General features: G+C 42.9%; 3 protein-coding genes across 11 annotated transcripts in view; 2 read left to right on the forward strand and 1 right to left on the reverse strand.

The window, feature by feature from the left end:
* The first annotated feature begins 849 nt into the window (after window positions 1–849).
* Window positions 850–3,411, forward strand: LOC109852054 (tubulin--tyrosine ligase-like protein 12). 2 transcript variants are annotated; one of them, XM_020422861.1, is made up of 2 exons: window positions 850–1,201; window positions 1,465–3,411. In XM_020422861.1, the coding sequence occupies exon 2, from the start codon at window positions 1,488–1,490 to the stop codon at window positions 3,327–3,329; it is 1,842 nt and encodes a 613-aa protein (XP_020278450.1). In that variant the 5' UTR covers window positions 850–1,201; window positions 1,465–1,487; the 3' UTR covers window positions 3,330–3,411. The 2 variants fall into 2 exon arrangements, with proteins under 2 accessions (XP_020278450.1, XP_020278449.1); XM_020422860.1 differs by having other exon boundaries at window positions 853–1,351.
* On the forward strand, window positions 3,340–6,801 carry LOC109852053 (zinc finger protein 501-like). 6 transcript variants are annotated; one of them, XM_020422853.1, is made up of 6 exons: window positions 3,340–3,382; window positions 3,567–4,104; window positions 4,244–4,869; window positions 4,939–5,164; window positions 5,282–6,055; window positions 6,131–6,801. In XM_020422853.1, exons 2-5 carry the CDS (start codon window positions 3,715–3,717, stop codon window positions 6,053–6,055), a joined length of 2,016 nt encoding a protein of 671 aa, XP_020278442.1. In that variant the 5' UTR covers window positions 3,340–3,382; window positions 3,567–3,714; the 3' UTR covers window positions 6,131–6,801. The 6 variants fall into 6 exon arrangements, with proteins under 6 accessions (XP_020278442.1, XP_020278444.1, XP_020278445.1 ...); XM_020422855.1 differs by lacking the exon at window positions 3,340–3,382 and having other exon boundaries at window positions 3,747–3,839; window positions 3,977–4,104; XM_020422856.1 differs by lacking the exon at window positions 3,340–3,382 and having other exon boundaries at window positions 4,086–4,104; window positions 4,244–4,355; window positions 4,427–4,869.
* A 4,788-nt stretch (window positions 6,802–11,589) lies between these two features.
* The window catches only part of LOC109852033 (basic-leucine zipper transcription factor A-like), an 83,074-nt gene continuing 77,500 nt past the window's right edge, over window positions 11,590–17,163 (reverse strand). For all 3 annotated transcript variants that reach the window (XM_020422805.1, XM_020422806.1, XM_020422807.1), the window contains one exon: window positions 11,590–15,506. In XM_020422805.1, coding sequence (XP_020278394.1) covers window positions 14,097–15,506 — 1,410 coding nt within the window. In that variant the 3' untranslated portion in view covers window positions 11,590–14,096. The remainder of the gene's footprint in view (window positions 15,507–17,163) is intronic.

Here is a 17,163-nt window from a genome sequence, read left to right on the forward strand (position 1 = left end):
TAATTGAGACGATATTATTGTAAATGGCGGCCACTACTTAGAACATGCTACGCGTAGCCATACTGTCCAGCAGAAGTAACGCAGCAATTGCAACTGCTACATGAAGCCGCTACGTAGCGCTACGTAGCGCTAGCTTCGGCTAAACACACCCTTTCTTAACGCGTTACGTTACGTTAAGTTGGCTATGAACTTAGATTTGTACGTAAACTTGAACGTCATTCAACGCACAAATTAATATTTAACGTAACGTAACGTTAATTACTAGTCATAAACTTAAGGGTCGTCTACAATGGAGAGTTTTAGACCGTAACAGTAAGAAACTGACAAATCACAATCGATTATTCTTCTGTACTTTGTCTGTGATTGGTCAATTTCTTACTATTACGGCCTACAACTCTCCATTGTAGACGGCTCTTAACGCGTTAAGAAAGAGTTTGTGCGGAGGCCCTAAGTTAGTAATTAAATAAATGAGAAACTAAAAATTTACACTCGATTCAATTAGAGAAGAGAATTTCGACGAACAAAAACCCGTCCGTTTCGCGCATCTTCTCTACTAAAAAGTCTTTTTACTTCACAGCCATTGGCTGTCAGCAAATAATCCACCAATCCCGCACGCAACGCTATCCCTACTTTGCCCGCTTTTCTTCTCCTATGCGCAGTAAAATTGTCATCTTTAATTGAATTTGAGTGTACACATCCGAACAACTTGAATCTCATCACAGCACTAAATTCAGTGTTGTGGCCGGCTAGGGCTGTGTTCCCTTAGTTAAGCAAGAGGGAACAAACTAACGCAGAAAATGCAGGAAATACAAGAATTGAAATGCAGGAATAGTAGGAATTGAAAGAAGTCAAGAAAGTGAAAAAAAAAGAAATGAGAAAATGGCTGTCCGATCTGTTGCGAAGCATGTGCAGTAGCAAACAGTCTGCACTTTTTCGACTTGTTTCAATTTCTGCTATTCCTGCATTTCAATTCCTGTATTCCTGTATTTGTGCGGTCAAAGCTTCACTGCAAATGTTTTGAAGCATCATTCTATCTTTATTTCTCGTTAGATGTAGAATAAAGATGGAATGATACTTGGAAACATTTGCAGTGAGACGTTGACCGCATCCTTATTACTAATATCTCATTGTAGAAGGTCCTTAATTTTTGAAATGATAGGTTAAGACACCCGGAGAACGTTTTCGAACGCAGTCGAGGAAGGTATGGAAATTGGAGATATTGGAGATTATAGACTTGATATGGTTGAAGCATAGTAATTAAGAGCAATTACTGAATTCGCGTCAAATCGATTATTACATGTACTTGTAAAAAAACAAAAACATTGCAGTCACATGACATTTATAAAACCTAGTAAGGATTTATATTATTATGTGTGTGTACAGACACATATACATGTATGACAATATATATGTGTATATAGTAAATATATATATATATGTAGTAAATTATTTTTTTTGTTTCAGATATATTTATTTAGTTTTATACAATGAACGGTATAGATAAAAGCTTATTTACATTTCTTGAGACACATAAACTGCAACTTCAGGCTCTTGGTGTTCCAGAATTATTCTGGGAAGTTTTATGTATTAAATTAAACAATGAGATTTTTGACGCTGGCCGTGTCTTCACGTTAATGAGAATAGATTACGAGGATAGAAAAAGGCATGGTGCAGAGCCGGCATGGAAGCTGATTGTATCTGCTGACGATGGAATTTCTGCACAAGATCAGAACAATATTTTTTTAGTTGATTTTGCTTGGTCCTACTATATTCGTTATGCTCGAGATAGTTTAACCGAAGTACCTGGTTTACTCGATCGTATGTGTTCTCTTATGGATTTAGATACCGATACAGACGAGCAAGAAAAAATAGAAAATGTTTTGAGAGAGATGTGGCGATACAATCAACCATTTAGAACTTTAGTTGAGAGAAATAACAGTATATCAAAATGGGTTGTCATGGATGAAGTTGGATCTGCTGTAAATCACAGTGACGAGCCAAATTTTAGGATAGTGCACTTTGCACATATGTCACAAACATGTAAGACTTATGTTCTTATGTTTCCTATAAAAGATGTTGCTGAGGGCGAAGAAGTCACAAGAGACTTTGCGGAAGGTCTGACAAATGATCCTGAAAAGAGACGTGCGTTATTGTTACCTTGGATGGACGGTAGTTTTAGAAATGAAAGTTTCGAACAAACCGAGCCAAGTACAGATTACTTCTTATCGGGACATATCCCCGAAAGCTTACCAGAGAGAACAGATGTAGTCGAGATAGATACCAGCAAAAAATTGAAGGTTTACTCAGAATATTCCACGATACTTAGTTACTTGACAGATCCGGCATTTGAAATCACCGACATAATGGAAGAGGCGGATGTACTGTGGTTTGTGTCCCACTACAAAACCTACAAGGAATTGAACGCTTCCTCGCCTAACGTCTTTGTAAATCAATTCCCATACGAAAACGTTCTGACAATAAAGGATCTCTTGTCGATTGTATGTAGGAGAAAAGCGAAGGATAAATTGTACGACTACGACACTCTGGAAACATATCCGGAATGGCTGCCGACAACGTATAATCTGAGCACAGAATTGGTGCAGTTTGTTTCTTACTTTACGCATCGAGCAGAAAAGAATTTGGACAACATTTGGATCTGCAAGCCATGGAATCTGGCCAGGAGCATGGACACCTACATCACGGATAATCTCTATGCCATTCTCAGATTACCTTGCGGAGGGCCAAAAATCGCGCAGAAGTACATCACGCGACCGGTTCTGTACAACAGGCCCGATGTCAGTCAGGTGAAATTTGACGTGAGATACGTCTTGCTGCTCAAGTCTGTGAGGCCGCTGCGCGCGTACGCTTATGCAAACTTCTTTCTGCGCTTCGCAAATCTTCCGTTCGCACTGAATAACTTCGATGTGTACGCTCAACATTTTACCGTAATGAACTACGAATCAGATGATCACTTGTACAAGATGGTGTGCTCTGATTTTATAGTCGAATGGGATAAACAGTATCCCAATTATCCTTGGAACACGCACATCGAGCCGAAGATTCTTTCTGTCTTTCGGCAGGTCTTCGAAGCAGCCGTCGAACAGCCGCCGCCGAAAGGAATTGCCGAAAATTCGCAGAGCAGAGCGCTTTATGCCGCCGACTTGATGCTGGAATGGAATGGAGCGGAGATGCAGCCTAAATTATTGGAGATCAATTTTTCTCCTGATTGCGACCGAGCGTGCGACTATTATCCCAACTTTTACAACGATGTTTTTAAATGCCTGTTTATGGATCTGGAAGATCAAGAACTGTTCCATGTGATTTGTTAAATGACAAAATTGTACAAACAATGGAACTGTTGTTTCATATATTTTTTGAATAAGTATGTAATATATATACCTCTCTCTTTCATTCTCTTCCACTTGATTTTTTTAAAAGAAAAGCTCAAATTTACACCAGTTTTACGTCATAATTTCGATATCGATATTTCGATATTATCGTAAATACAAATTTGAAGCGCAAAAAGTGTAGGACCAACGCGAACGTTTTGTACTTTTTCCGTTTAGTTCTTGTGACGACCGATGTCGCTACTGTCAAGTTGGACTTGACGCTCGGATGTGTACAAATGTGCGCGTTGGTAAACAAAAAACTAATAACTTAGCGAAATATAAGAAAATATTAGAAAGTAGATAATCAGACCTTGATCTAATCAACATGAATATCGTCTGTGCTGTATTGAAGTCTGACATAAACGAAAGAGATTCAACAAATATTTTCGAAAAGTCCTATCATCTTCGAGAAGTAGATGTGCCACTGACATGTAGCGTAGATGCAACCAGGTATCATGATCTCAAAAATGTTTGTCGAATCTGCGGTGGATCAGCCGCGCAAGGAGTAGATATTTTTTCAGACAAAGGTATAGAACACAGATTAAAGGAGAAAATAAACTTACACATGCCTATCTCAATTGACACAGTGGATCCCTCCACACCGCAGAGGTTATGTACTGATTGTTGCAACAATTTGGAAATTACACACTTGTTGATTGTTTCGTGTTTAAGAACTGATATGCGATTGAAGAGATTGTTGAATTTTGCAGGACAGGTGAGAGAGAATTATATTAATTATTAGTAAGTTTTATTTATATATTTTAAATAGCTTAAATAGTTTTTATGTATAAAAAGATAAATTTTTAAAATTATTTTTATTGCAAATATCTAATCTACAGTTATAACATTTTCAGCCAGGATACGAGAACAAATATAATACACTGGTTCAAGAATGTTCATTAGAGATGGCACAGGAAATATGGAGTAATGATAGTATGCATCTTGACTCTATGTTATTTTCTGAAAGTAAGATAGTAAATTCTGACACCGATGTAGCTTCAAAGATACTAAAAAAAAAGATGTGTTATGGTTCACAGAATGAATGTACAACTGTATCTAGAACTGAAGATGATAACAATTGTGGAAATAAACAGGATAATGTTAAAACAAAATTTTCTCAGATGCATGATCATTTTCAAAGCAATGTTGAACCAAACAAAATGTCTCACGAAAAAAGTATAAGATGCGGGAACTGCAAGGAGGTTTATCACGACAAAAGAGAATTCTCAAAACATATTTTGAAATTGCACGAAGGACAATTGTTGTACATGTGCACCATGTGCGAGAAAACTTACGAGAAATGGTCCAGCTTGGACGTTCATGAAGCTACTCACAAGACGGACAAGCTTTATCTCTGCGATCTGTGCGGAAAGAGTTTCAAGCATTCCAATAATTTAAGAGGTCATAAGAGAATTCACCTGGATGAATCCGTGAAGAAGAGACACGTGTGCGCAATTTGTGGCAATTCATTTAGATCACGGTAATAATTCTCAATTTATTCTCAATTGTGATCTTGAACAAGACTGTATTTGTTTGCATCTTGTCTCAGATTTCACTTGCGAGAGCATATGAATCAACACGATGGCTTCAGACCGTATTCTTGCGATCAGTGTGCGAAGTCTTTTCACAAGAGAATCCAATTGAGGCAGCATAAATTGACACACGGGTCTAACAGGCACAAATGTCCAATCTGCGGCGTAACGTTTAATCGAAAAGGGAACATGAACGCGCATATAAAACGACATAATAACGAACATGGAACATACACATGTAGCGTAAGTATAATAACCTTGTCAGACTCCGAAGAAAGATAATTGACTAAAATTGACTTTATACATCATATCATATATTTTTCTTGAAAAAAAAAAAAAAAAAAAAAACGAACATTACAGGTCTGTTCGTGTAAGTGTAAGTCTATGAGTGAGCTGCAGATACATAGGAAAAATCACAGCGAGGAGGAAATAATTGACGGCATTAAGAAGAAGTACACCGACAAGGAACTATGGCGGTGCAGCGTTTGCAACAAAGTGTTCTCGAAGCGCGCTAATTTAACGAATCACGAGCGTTTACACAAAGGCGACAGGTTGCGCGTAGAGTGCAACGAATGTGGCAAGAAATTAGCGAGCAGAAGCTCGTTAATGTATCACAAGAAATCGATACATCTGAAAGAAAGATCGCACATGTGCCACTACTGCGGAGACTCGTTCGTTTCGAGAGAGGCACGACTGATTCACGAGAGAACGCACACCGGCGAGCGTCCGTACGTGTGCACGGTGTGTGGCAAACGTTACAGATGCTCCAGCAATCTCTGTCAGCACACAAAGATCCACACCGGTTTGAAGCTATACAAGTGCCATTGCTGTAACAAGGATTTTACGCGCAAAGGTGCGCTGAGTGTGCACGAGAGGATTCACACGGGCGTCAAGCCGTACTCCTGTGTAATCTGCGATAAGAGGTTCGCGCAGAAGAACGATATGTTGAGGCACGCCAAGACACACAGTGCCAAATCGACACAGCGCGACCAAAGTAATCAGGACTCCGAACAGAGAGATGAAGCAGAGCGTGGTGCCACGCACGAGCAGAATGCTTCAACGATTTCGGACTACGTCAACTCGCCACCGCATGTTCTTCAGACTTACATCACTCTTACTTCTTCAGAAATATAAGTAAGTAACAATTTTTGAAACATTGATGACGTTTTATTGCTGATGTGATTTTATTGATATACATTGTTGTTGAAGAACTGTTGGATCTGATAAAATCTGTGTCCAGATATTTGAGAGAAGTTGTGCATCATCTTGTCCAGTTTGCGAGAAAAATATCGTTACGATTTATAGATGATTTATGTGCGATGTGGTCTACAGATAAATCATAGTATCATCATAAAAATGAGCACTTTTCTAAAGGTAACTTATTATATTACGTATGTCGAGATATCACACAGAGGATTGTTTGACACGGAGTCCCCGGTCCAGGATTCGGCAAGAGGACAGGTAGAGAATAAAAGTCATTGTTATATATAGAATAATACTCTTTATTGTTTTTGATAGTTCTTGTTTTTCATATCGTGCGCTGCAGTTTGTTTTTATTCAACTTTTGTTATACTCAATGTCCAGTTAAACGACTTCTTTTCGCTTTTACTGTCAGTTCTGCTGCTGCTGCTGCTAATATATTTTGGTAGAACATTATGTGATACAACTCCGCGATTTTAGAACAAAGAGAAACGAAAGGAAATGGCGACACGCCCGATCACTCGCGCGAACACACGTGTGCCGTATTATTCGTCGACCGCATATAGGACTAGAGTAATTGCGATTTCTTTCTCTTTCTCTTTTTCTCATTCGCCTTATTCGCCGATTGTGATTTTTGTTTTTCTCAATTCCTAAATGATCGAAGAGCACACGTGCTTTTGTGCGCAAGTACAATACAAACGTGGGCCCGACCGAGTCGCACGCGTTTCCATCTCGTTCGCTCGAACGGCAAAAGTGTCGACCGCCGTCAGTGTCTTCGCTCAAAACTCGTCGCACGCTCGTTACAATTTGCAATTGTTCCTTTTCTTGCTTTTTTATTCTTTTGTTTTTTTTTTTTTAGACGCAGCGGCCTCGCAACGCCACGCTCCTCCTGCGTTGTGGTCGAGTGATCGGCGTGCGGACGCGCGATTTACGCATCTTTCTCAAGAGTGTGATCTCCGACTCCGTAGAAGAAACGCGCGCATCCGTGGGCGCGCGCGTTGCGAGAGCTTACGGCGTCAGGGTGTCGAATCAGAGTGGACGAGTCCAAAGAGCTTTCGTTCGAGAGCGCGCAATCATTTTCAGCGAGGTCTCTTTCTATCGATCGATCGTTCGTTCGCGGACTCGTATGTTCGTCGTTCGCGAACGAGAATCGCGCGAAAGCCGGTACTACAAAGGTCAATCGGCGCGGGAGAGAGCGCTTTCGAGCGCTCTCTCGTCGTACTGCACTTCCGGAAAAACGCTGCCGCAATCCGGGATGGTTCCGGAAGTGCCGCTGTGCCGTGCGATTTTATTTTTTGTTCGACGCGGCCGACGCGGCAACCGTCTCGACTCGTCGCCCCGACCGCCTCTCTTTTTTTTTTTTTTTTTTTACCTTCGTATTTCACTCTCGTCTTCTTTAAATTAATTAACTCTGTCTCTGTAACCGTCGTCTTTCGCGCTAATTATTTACAATGTACAACGTCGTGCAACCTTCCTGCCCTAAATTTCTTACGACGACGGAGCGGCACATGCGCCCGATCGGCTTCCTCATCGGCTTTTTTTTCTCTTCATCTCTGACCTTTCCTCGAAGATTCGGAGGAGAAAATCAGAGGAGAGACCAGATCGAAAAAAAAAAAAAAGCAACGATTTCGCACGCAACGAACGGCTCGAATTTCGCGTCGCGAAACAAACAACGCACTTTTTCGATCAGACGTCGCAAATAATAGGAACTTGGTTGTCTAGCTCTGCTCTCTGTAACGTAAATAAAAATTTAAACAAGCTCGCGAGACTTCTCTCTGAGAAGCAAATCGTTGAAAGAAAAATGACCCTGGACGCTGTATGAATCGCTTGTGAATTTTGCGCGATTCAGCAAAACGCGCGGCGATCGTAGAAAATTTTCTCTCAATCGGGAAAGAGATCACTCGGCAAACCTCGAGAAAAATAGACATCCCAATGTCGAATGCAAATACTACTATCGAATCGGTCGCGAACCGTCGGATGCGCGAAAATAAAAATGGATCTCGTCCGAATATATATCTCGTCGCGACGATTAGGAAGGATCGATCGTCAGCCCGCTCTCGTCGTCTTTGTATATTATTTACCAAGATAAATATATACATATATATGTATATATATATATATATATATAATAAATCTTATACACACACATATACGCACACACATGTACACGTATACGTATACATATACACCTTTTTTCTTTAATATATAATATATATAATATAATATCTTATATTTATATATAATTTTTTCAATATTTTATATATATATATAGACTTATTATATATCCTCTTTTTTTCATTTCGCTTAAACATATCTATCTTCGCGCACGCAATTTATATATATACTATTTACACAAAAACGCCTCCATCCGGCAATCCCGTTCGAAAACAAAAAAGAAGAAGTAGAAACGTATAGAGAAAAAGGAAAAGAAAAAACGCAATCAATCGTTTGAGTGTCGTGTCGCACACCGTGTATGCACGTCGTCGGCGATGCCGAAGACTCGCGCGAGCGGCCTTGCCGCCGTGTCGCGTTTTTAACAGCCGTAACTTTCTCTTTCGGCGGTTTTTAGGCACTTCACGAAATACGCGTGTCCGATCAATCGCGTCCCGTCGTGATCGCGAAGAACTTCGCGCACCGATACGAGCAGCGCTCACTTCTCGTTTGTTTTTTTTTGGAGAAAAATTTAAAAACTGTGTACAAAAAAAACTAGAGATGACGGTTTGCGTTTTACAGACGTCTCGAAGATCTTAACGCGAATATCATCACAATGTGTTCTTCGTGACACATTCATCATGTCCGATGAAGAGACCTCGAAAACGTAGGCGGATTTCTTTTAAGAAAAGATCACAAGTTCTTGTTTTTTTTTTTTTTTTTTTTTTCTATAGTTGTGCAATAAAATTAAAAATGATGTTGTGAGACGCGCGCTGCCAGCACGGGACGCGCATATTGGCTTTCGTAAAACCCCTTCACTTAATTCGTTTTTTTTTTCTTTAGAAATGTGTCCTATACAATTTTTTTCGCCTCTATGTGTCCAGATAAAACGAACGAAGGTATATGTAGGATATTTTTTCAACGGATTTGTCACGGATCGTTGTGTTCGGTATTCCAAGTAGGGAAGGGAGTGATATTTTACAGAAACGCATGATATCAACAACAATCGTGGAAGAACAACGCAGCTGCTCCGTCGAAAAACATGATGAATAATAAAATGTTTATGAGCGTCGCGCAATATCTTGGTGAATATCAGAACGCGGACTCACTGTATCTGTTCGGTCTCGTTATTTGGCTCTTTTTTTTTTATATCCCGTTTGATAATAAACTTGATAAAACTTACAACAATTTATAACACAAATAATAATTGTTAATAATAATAATTGTTTATGCACAGTTTATAGTTTATATTACAAATAACTATATATATATATATATATATATATGATGATACGAGAGAAAAATAAATATATCGGAGAGAATGTTGCATCATTCTGTTTTCCTGCGGAGCAGTCAAACGCACACGCCGAATTCTTCCTCCAGCGTACAATAACCGGAGGGTGAATCGGATTAGAAATGAAAAACTCGACCGCTGATTCACTTCCGCTCATTTCAATCTGTTCTACAGGGTGTCCCGAGTGCTTTCTCACCTCTCTCACATATCAACAATATATGGTCACTTTTTAGTTCTAGCTATGTCTCAAACACCAAAAACTCTGATCAAATAGATTGTTGTTTTACTTGTGAGACGACAAAAAACAAAATTCACACAACAGAAATCTAAAGTGTTTTATCGCGCGCAAAAAAATTTATCTATCGAATATTTGAGCGAGAATGGGGACATCCTGCAGGCCAAAACTTCTGTCTCGGAAGGAAGTTCCTAATCACTTCTCTTTCTTTTTTTTTTTTTCCCTGAGAGGTGCGAGATGTTCGCATCTGTCTGTGATCCAATTCACCGTTGCTATATGGAGCGTTCGACGCCCAACGCGCATACAATTGCATACAATATTCATACATTTTAAAGAATCTCTGTGTGTGTGTGACACTCTCGCGTTCGTCGCGCGGTCAGACGCGCATCGATTTGTACGTACGCTCTCTTTCCCTAAAAAATTTCCCGCGCTTGTTAAAAAGTAATATTGCTCGTCGTCATTACCGCGCGGAGAAATCACGCGGAGAAAGGGGGAGCATCATAATCGCGAGAGGAGAAGAGCGGGAGGTGAGGGACGAGGAAACTGGCGGGGCCGGGAAAGACGTGTGTGAGAAGGTGTGCCGATCTCGCAATACGCTACAGTATAAAGTAGAAAATGGAACTTATGGAAGGATCCGGGGGGGGGGGGGAAGGAGGATACATAGCGACTTCCGCGGGGTGAAGGGTTCGCTTCTTTCTCGACGACTCGCGCGTTCTTTTTTTTTTTTTTTTTTTTTTATCCTTTAGAGCTTAGAGACTTAATAAGTAACGCATAATTTTATATATATGTACATGTACAACAAGTACTTAGCATATCTCGCGTGTGTATCTGTGTAATGTATGTATGTAAATGTATCTATGTGTATGTTATCGTTTTAAGAGAGAATATTATATATATATATAATTACAATTTATAAATCAACTTTTCTATATCGCGATATAATTACATACTTTTTTTTTACACACATGCATATCCCGGTCCAACTTGCAACACGTACACACATACATACACACACACACACACACACACACACATACGCGCACACATTCTCTCTCTTTCTCTTTCTAACTTACACATTCATCATCACGTTTAAGTAATCAGTCGATAAGTTATACTCTCTTTTCGTAACGTTAGACTTTCTTAAATCGTTTATCTTTTTCTTTAAGTATAGCTGCTCTCGAATGAATTCGTGGACGTTGAGGGCGAGATCGCGCACGGATCCACACGCGAGAGGATGCGTTCGGGGTCGAGCGCGCGGACTTTGTTTTTTGTGTTTTTGTTTTTGTTTTTCTTTTTTTTTATAATCGACCTTAACTCTCGAGCGTTCACCTTCTTCACGCGAGCGCACGCCGGCCACTCTCTAGTTTATTTATATAATTATGTGTATATATGATACATATACGGGAGATCAGTGGCGCGCAGTGGCCGTCGTGCGACGATCCGAAGGGCGGAACGTTATCCCGATCTCTAAAATGCAGGTACATTTGTCGACGTCGTACGCCGAGACACAAGACATTCACACGAAGGCGCCGGCGTCTCGCGTTAATCTTCCTGGGGGATGCATCGTTTATTCCCACACACATACGTCTAGGATGCGTGACGTGGCAACTGTTGCACTCGCAATCGCAATTTTTTCGTTTTTTTTTAAAAAAAAAAAGAAACAAGTCACTTTTTTTTTTCAAAAGTTGAAGTTGTTTTTACGATTCATTATAATGAAAAAATAATAGATTTGTTTCTCTCTGTTTAAGTTTATCATTTTATACGCTATTTTTTTATCTCACTTCTCTCTTTTTTTTTTATTCGTATCTCAATCACAACTGTGCATCTCTTCACAGAGATATCCTTTTATCTACTTTTCTGTTTATTCATACACAGAAGGAAGTTGTGAACTGACATTTTGTTCTTGATAAAGTTATGTGAGGTTTACATGAAAAAATAATGATAAGGAGTCGCACAGTGGCCCACGTCATACATTTTTTAGGGTTAACTCGTTGCGTTGGAGTTTAATGGACCTCGAAAACCTAATGGACCTACTTCGCATCATTAATTTTTCACATTTTGACTCGCGATTAGACCTTTGTGGGGAACAATCTTAATACGTCGGTGATATAAAAGCGTTAAAAAACAATTACAAATCATCATCTGCAGATTATTTTTATTAAACCAGTGAATGTCTGCGTCGAGAAACACGCGTTGCTCCAAAGAGTGAAAGTAATAAGAGTAATCATTTGTACTTTCAAATACATATATATATATATGTGTGTGTTTGTGTATCCTAGAGTTATTACAAATCAAGTTATGCGCAAGAACGATATATATACACGTACTTGTAATCTTGTTATATGAAAATAATCTTTTGTTCCGATCGCACACGATGTTCAAGATCCTACACTCACTGGTTACACAGCCTCTATGTACGTCTCTCCAATTCCAACGCAAGTGTTCAGACCCCTTTTTTCTCGCGGTGCGTGAATAACTCGAGATCGCGCGCAGCATTTACAACCTTTAGAGATAAAATATTCAAACAAGTAAGAAATTTGATCTAACTAACGAGGACCGGTGCTACCGGCACCGAAGGTTTTTTTACTCGAGACGCCGACGACTCATGTTGTATCAACCGCTTACGACGGCAGGACGCGTCACGACGACCCCGAGCGACGGACGCTGCGAGCGATCCGTGCGAATTCGGTCTTAAATGTGTGTGCACGTGTATATAGGTGTGTGTCATATGTATCTCTCTGTACGAGTTGAGAAGCACCAGGTTGCAGCCGCTCTGTAGCACCGTACGACTTGCGTGCGCTCGCGCGCACGCGTGTGTCACCTCGTGCGTCGTGCGTGTAATATAGGCCACGGCGGTCGTTATTATATACGTGTTGTGTAGGTGTACGTACGAATATATGTATGTGTGCGTGTATGTGTCCGTGCACGCAATGTGCGCGGGTGGTATATCATATATCGGCGTGTTACGGTCGCGTTTTTCTTCCGGAATCGCGGATTATCCGCGACACATCGGAAAATTATTAATTCCAGGGAAAAAACAATTCTCTCCTCCCCCCCACCCCCCCGGACGGCTTTCTCGAGCGACTTCGGGCTGCGCACGTACGACGAGGACTTCTTCTCAGGCTGGAAGACTCGTGAAGATCACGACACACATTCCGATTGTTTTCCAGTCTCGATGGAGAATTCATCTTCCGCGATTGTGCACCGTGTTCTCGCGGGCCTTCAATAAACGCGCTTCGTCAGTGCGTGTTCGCGACATCTTCGATCGTCATCGCGCGTTCACCGGGAGGTTAACGATCTTTATCGCGATAATTCCGTCGAATTAACAACTTGTTTCGAGACACACGTGTGTTGAATTGTGCGTACACCTGGTTTCGAAATTTTACGATGACGAAAATAATAAGAGTGTGATCCCGCACGCGATACATAGCTCGATACGAAAGCCGCCTGAATTTCTGCCGGGACACATCAAATCATCCAACACGAGTAGCAGCACCTGTCGAATCGCGAAAGGTCTCGTTCCTTTATCCCTCCCTCGTTTTCTTTCCTCTTTTCTTTCCTTATCGTTTATTATTTTTTTTTTTTTTTCATCCGTTCTTCAATCCGTTCGTTAAGCCCTCAGAACGCTCTGTTTTGTTCTGCACCTGCGAATGCCGCGTGTCATGACGCGTCCATCCCTCGGGGAGCAGATACGATTGGGAGACACGATTAATTCAGCGATAGTAGTAGTACTAGTAGTAGTAGTAGATTAGTAGTAGTTGGTAATAGTAGCACTAGCAATAGTAGCGATAGTAATAGAAGTAACGGTAACGATAGTGGTAAGTAGTCGCTGGTGGATAATAGTGGAAATGGATGGTAACGATGGAGAACAACGGGGGGAGAGTGAGCGGTGGTAGCGGTAGTAAAAAGACAGGAAGAACGAAAGTGTCACAGAAGTTTGATCGCATGTATGCATGTTCGCACGTATGTGTCACGTGTAATGTATGTGTTTGTGTAATTGGCGCGACAATAAATTAAGGCGAAAAACAAGGGAGAAGAAGTGGCTCCTCGAGAGTCGCCGGCCGGACGTTCGAGCGCTCCGAAGCAGGGAGGGCGTGCCGTAATGTTCCACCACCGCCTCTCACATTTTCCAGAACTCCGTTGGTTTGCGCGCTTCCTGGCTGGTTGGCTGGCTGGCTGGTTGGTTGGTTGGTTGGTTGGCTTGCTGGCTTAACCACCGCCGCAAGGATTTACTTACCCTGCGGCGTCAGCGGATAGAAATCGATGAGATGACTCAACGACGTCAAGGTTGAGGGCTATGATCCCACGCACATCAGAGACTCGTGCGTACTACTGCTACTCCCGACGTTGCTGACGCCTACCGCGCTACCGACGACGTTGCTACTGTTGCCGCAGCTACTGCCGCAACTGCTTGCCGACATAAGATGCTGCGACTGATGCTGCTGAGGCGATTGCTGTTGCTGCGGTTGATGGTGATGATGCTGGTGGTGGTGGTGATGGTGGTGGTGATGGTGATGATGTTCCTGGGTCGTCGTTGTCGTCGTTGTACTTCTCAGGATATCGTCCGTCGAAAGGGGCGTCAACTTCCAGCCGGGCATAAAATCCAGATCAAGATCGGGCCCTATGTCTACGTCAAGTAGTTCGTTGTTATTGAGCGGGTCGAGCGGTGATTGGCTCGACAGGGACAACACGCTGCCCCAGTTGATCGATCGGCTGTCGTCGCTGTCGCCGATGCCGGAGTCCACGTCAGTTTCGCCCGACGACGTCGGCGGCACGGGAAAGGGCGTTAGCCTACCCTGTTCGGGCGGCTGGAGCTGAGCGATTGGCGCGGGTACGACCGGTTCCATGGGCGGTGGACTTCTGTCCCTTTCCATTTCGCGTTCTAAGTGCCGCAGGGTGTTGCAGATGAGCACCGACCGGTGTAAACTCGGATCCGGAAACTGACGGTACCTTGCGAGCTTGCACATAGAGATGTTCAGCACGGTGAGACGCCTTTGTCGGTAGCACGCCCGACCGCGTCGACACCAGCTGGACTTCGAGCCTTCGCAACACCGCTCGTTCGCGCGGTAACTCGAGCCGAGCTCCAAATAACTCTTGCCGTTCTCTTCGCGACGTATCGTCGGCGGTTCGTAATGATGAAGGGCCCCCCACTGAGGTTGCGACCTCGATAGCTGACTGTAGCTGTTGGGGCTGCCGAGAGGGCTGATGGCGCCGCCACGTTGATGATGATAATAATGTTGCGCGTGATGATGCAACTGCGTCACCGTGGACGAAGCCGATGTCGATGGTGACACCGGCGATTGTTGCTGTTGCGATTGCGGCTGCGGTGATTGCTGTTGTTGCTGCTGCGCTTGCTGCACCGCCGATTGGGAAGATGAATGGTGCTGCTGTTGTGACGGGTGCTGTTGCGACGATTGTTGCTGCTGCTGCTGCTGCTGCGTCTGCTGCTGAGACTGCGAAGAATTCGTCGTGGAGGGCTGGCACGGATTCGTTGCCTGCAAACAAGGCGAGTTCACCTCCATCTCATAGTACGATGTCTGGTTCAAAGGCGTCCCATAAGTGTCGTCCATCGCCCACCAGCTACCGTCCACGCGTCCGAGCTTGGACGGACTCTCGCCGAGGTCCATGTGGAATTCCATACAGCCGACACCACCCTCCAATTTACGTTTTCCTGCCGTCGCCTGCAGACCCATCATTGCACAACTCTGAAAGTACATATATAAATCGCTACCATTAGCTTCGGCTATTTCCACGTTCAGCAACATCTCTCTACATCTAGCGCGACTATCTATAATATATGGAAAAGACATGCTTGCGCATTCGCAAGTTATAATTTCATCGTACTACGTATACTGCAGCTGAGATCGTTAAGGGTCAACATTATCTCGTGTATTTGTCGGCGTTAATGCAATAAAGTGGCAACGGGCGCGCTTAGTTTCACGACGCTCGCAAGCGAGAGAGTAGGCACGGGAGAGGACGTGACTCAGACGCTCGGCACTCCGACGGGAGCGATGAAAAAAGTGACGTCACGCGACTCCCTGGCCCTGCTTGGAAGAAATCATCAGCGGAACGCGAACGATCGCCGCCTCCGAAAGAGCTGACGCTCTTTCGACCGCACGCTTCCAGCAGTCTTATCGCTGGCAGACTTGTAAACACGACAAAGAAAGTTCTTGTGCGCATTTATTCTTTTCGGCTCAGGAATTTAAGTTTTTTTTCAAATTTACTTATAATTATTTTTGCGTGTATATTTTATAAATTTTGTTCGCATACGATGTGAAAATCATACGAGCGTATTTTTCGCGGGCGAAGAATCAGACGTCGTGTCGATCATAAATTTTCGAAGATTCCTCCGTCGATCGCGGAGGGCGGGTCGAATTCTCGCGTGCGCGTCTCCTCTCCCGCGACCCTACGAAAAGCAATACCCACGCAGCCGTGGATGATTTACGCGCATACGAGGTCGCGCGAGTGAAAGTAAGTAAATAATCGTTCTCCTCCCTCCAGCCCTTGCTCACCTCGTGAGGAGACAGAGAAACGCGTTTCTCCGCCGGCGTGAGCAGGAACGCGCTCCCGCGAGCGTGAGAAAGAGACGCCCAAGTAGGGGGAGTTCAAAAAGGGAGGAGAGAAGCGAAGGGAACCCAAATGGTGTATCGCCGCGGCGCTTGGTTGTGCTCGGAGATGCCGTGAGATGTCACCGGCGACATGTCCGTCGACTGACCAAGTCCACGTGGCCTCCGCATGACGTTTGATTTCACGGAAAAAGGGTGAGAGGTAAGGGGAAATGATAGGTAACTACTCTCTGGGCGACTGATGAAAAAGTGACAGTTGACATTGCAAGGTCGAAAGGATAATGACGGACTTTATCTCTAAAAAGAACAATCTCGAAAATGAATGATGTAAAATCCGAAATGTGTTCCGATGGAGAGAGAGAAAGAGAGAGAGAGAGAGAGAGAGAGAGAGAGAAAGGGAGGGGGACGCGATGTACACAATCACGTCCATAATCACGCGATTAATCTCGTTACCCAAGTCGATTATCGTCTCTTTGACTTCCGTCGCGCGACTCGATTATGCAGCGAATTGCCACTTACCAAACTTTGTTAATTCTCGCGCGCAACTTTCATATAAATTCCCTATTCGTTAGGAATAGTCATGATACTATTCCGAAGATTTCCGACTTTCATTTTATCGAACTCCAAAGAAAGAAACGTATTCTGATTAGATTTTTTTTTTTTTTTTTTTTATACGTAACTTTTCACGCGAGTTGATGACTGCCGAGCAAAATTATTTTACACAAAGCGCCCTGACAACCAGGAAGAGGGAGGATTTCCATGTTTGGATGACGTTCTTCGCGACTCTTTTTCTCAC

This window comes from Pseudomyrmex gracilis, unplaced genomic scaffold (assembly GCF_002006095.1).
Source record: "Pseudomyrmex gracilis isolate BER0280 unplaced genomic scaffold, ASM200609v1 scaffold_24, whole genome shotgun sequence".
Lineage (NCBI taxonomy): Eukaryota > Metazoa > Arthropoda > Insecta > Hymenoptera > Formicidae > Pseudomyrmex > Pseudomyrmex gracilis.

What these genes read in the sequence shown, in the direction of transcription:
- LOC109852054 (XM_020422861.1), top strand. Translation starts at nt 1,488, where the DNA reads ATGAACGGTATAGATAAAAGCTTATTTACATTTCTTGAGACACATAAA.
- LOC109852053 (XM_020422853.1), top strand. Translation starts at nt 3,715, where the DNA reads ATGAATATCGTCTGTGCTGTATTGAAGTCTGACATAAACGAAAGAGAT. An exon ending in TGTTGAATTTTGCAGGACAG is followed by an intron (nt 4,105 to 4,243) that starts GTGAGAGAGAAT and finishes TAACATTTTCAG; the next exon opens with CCAGGATACGAGAACAAATA. An exon ending in GGCAATTCATTTAGATCACG is followed by an intron (nt 4,870 to 4,938) that starts GTAATAATTCTC and finishes ATCTTGTCTCAG; the next exon opens with ATTTCACTTGCGAGAGCATA.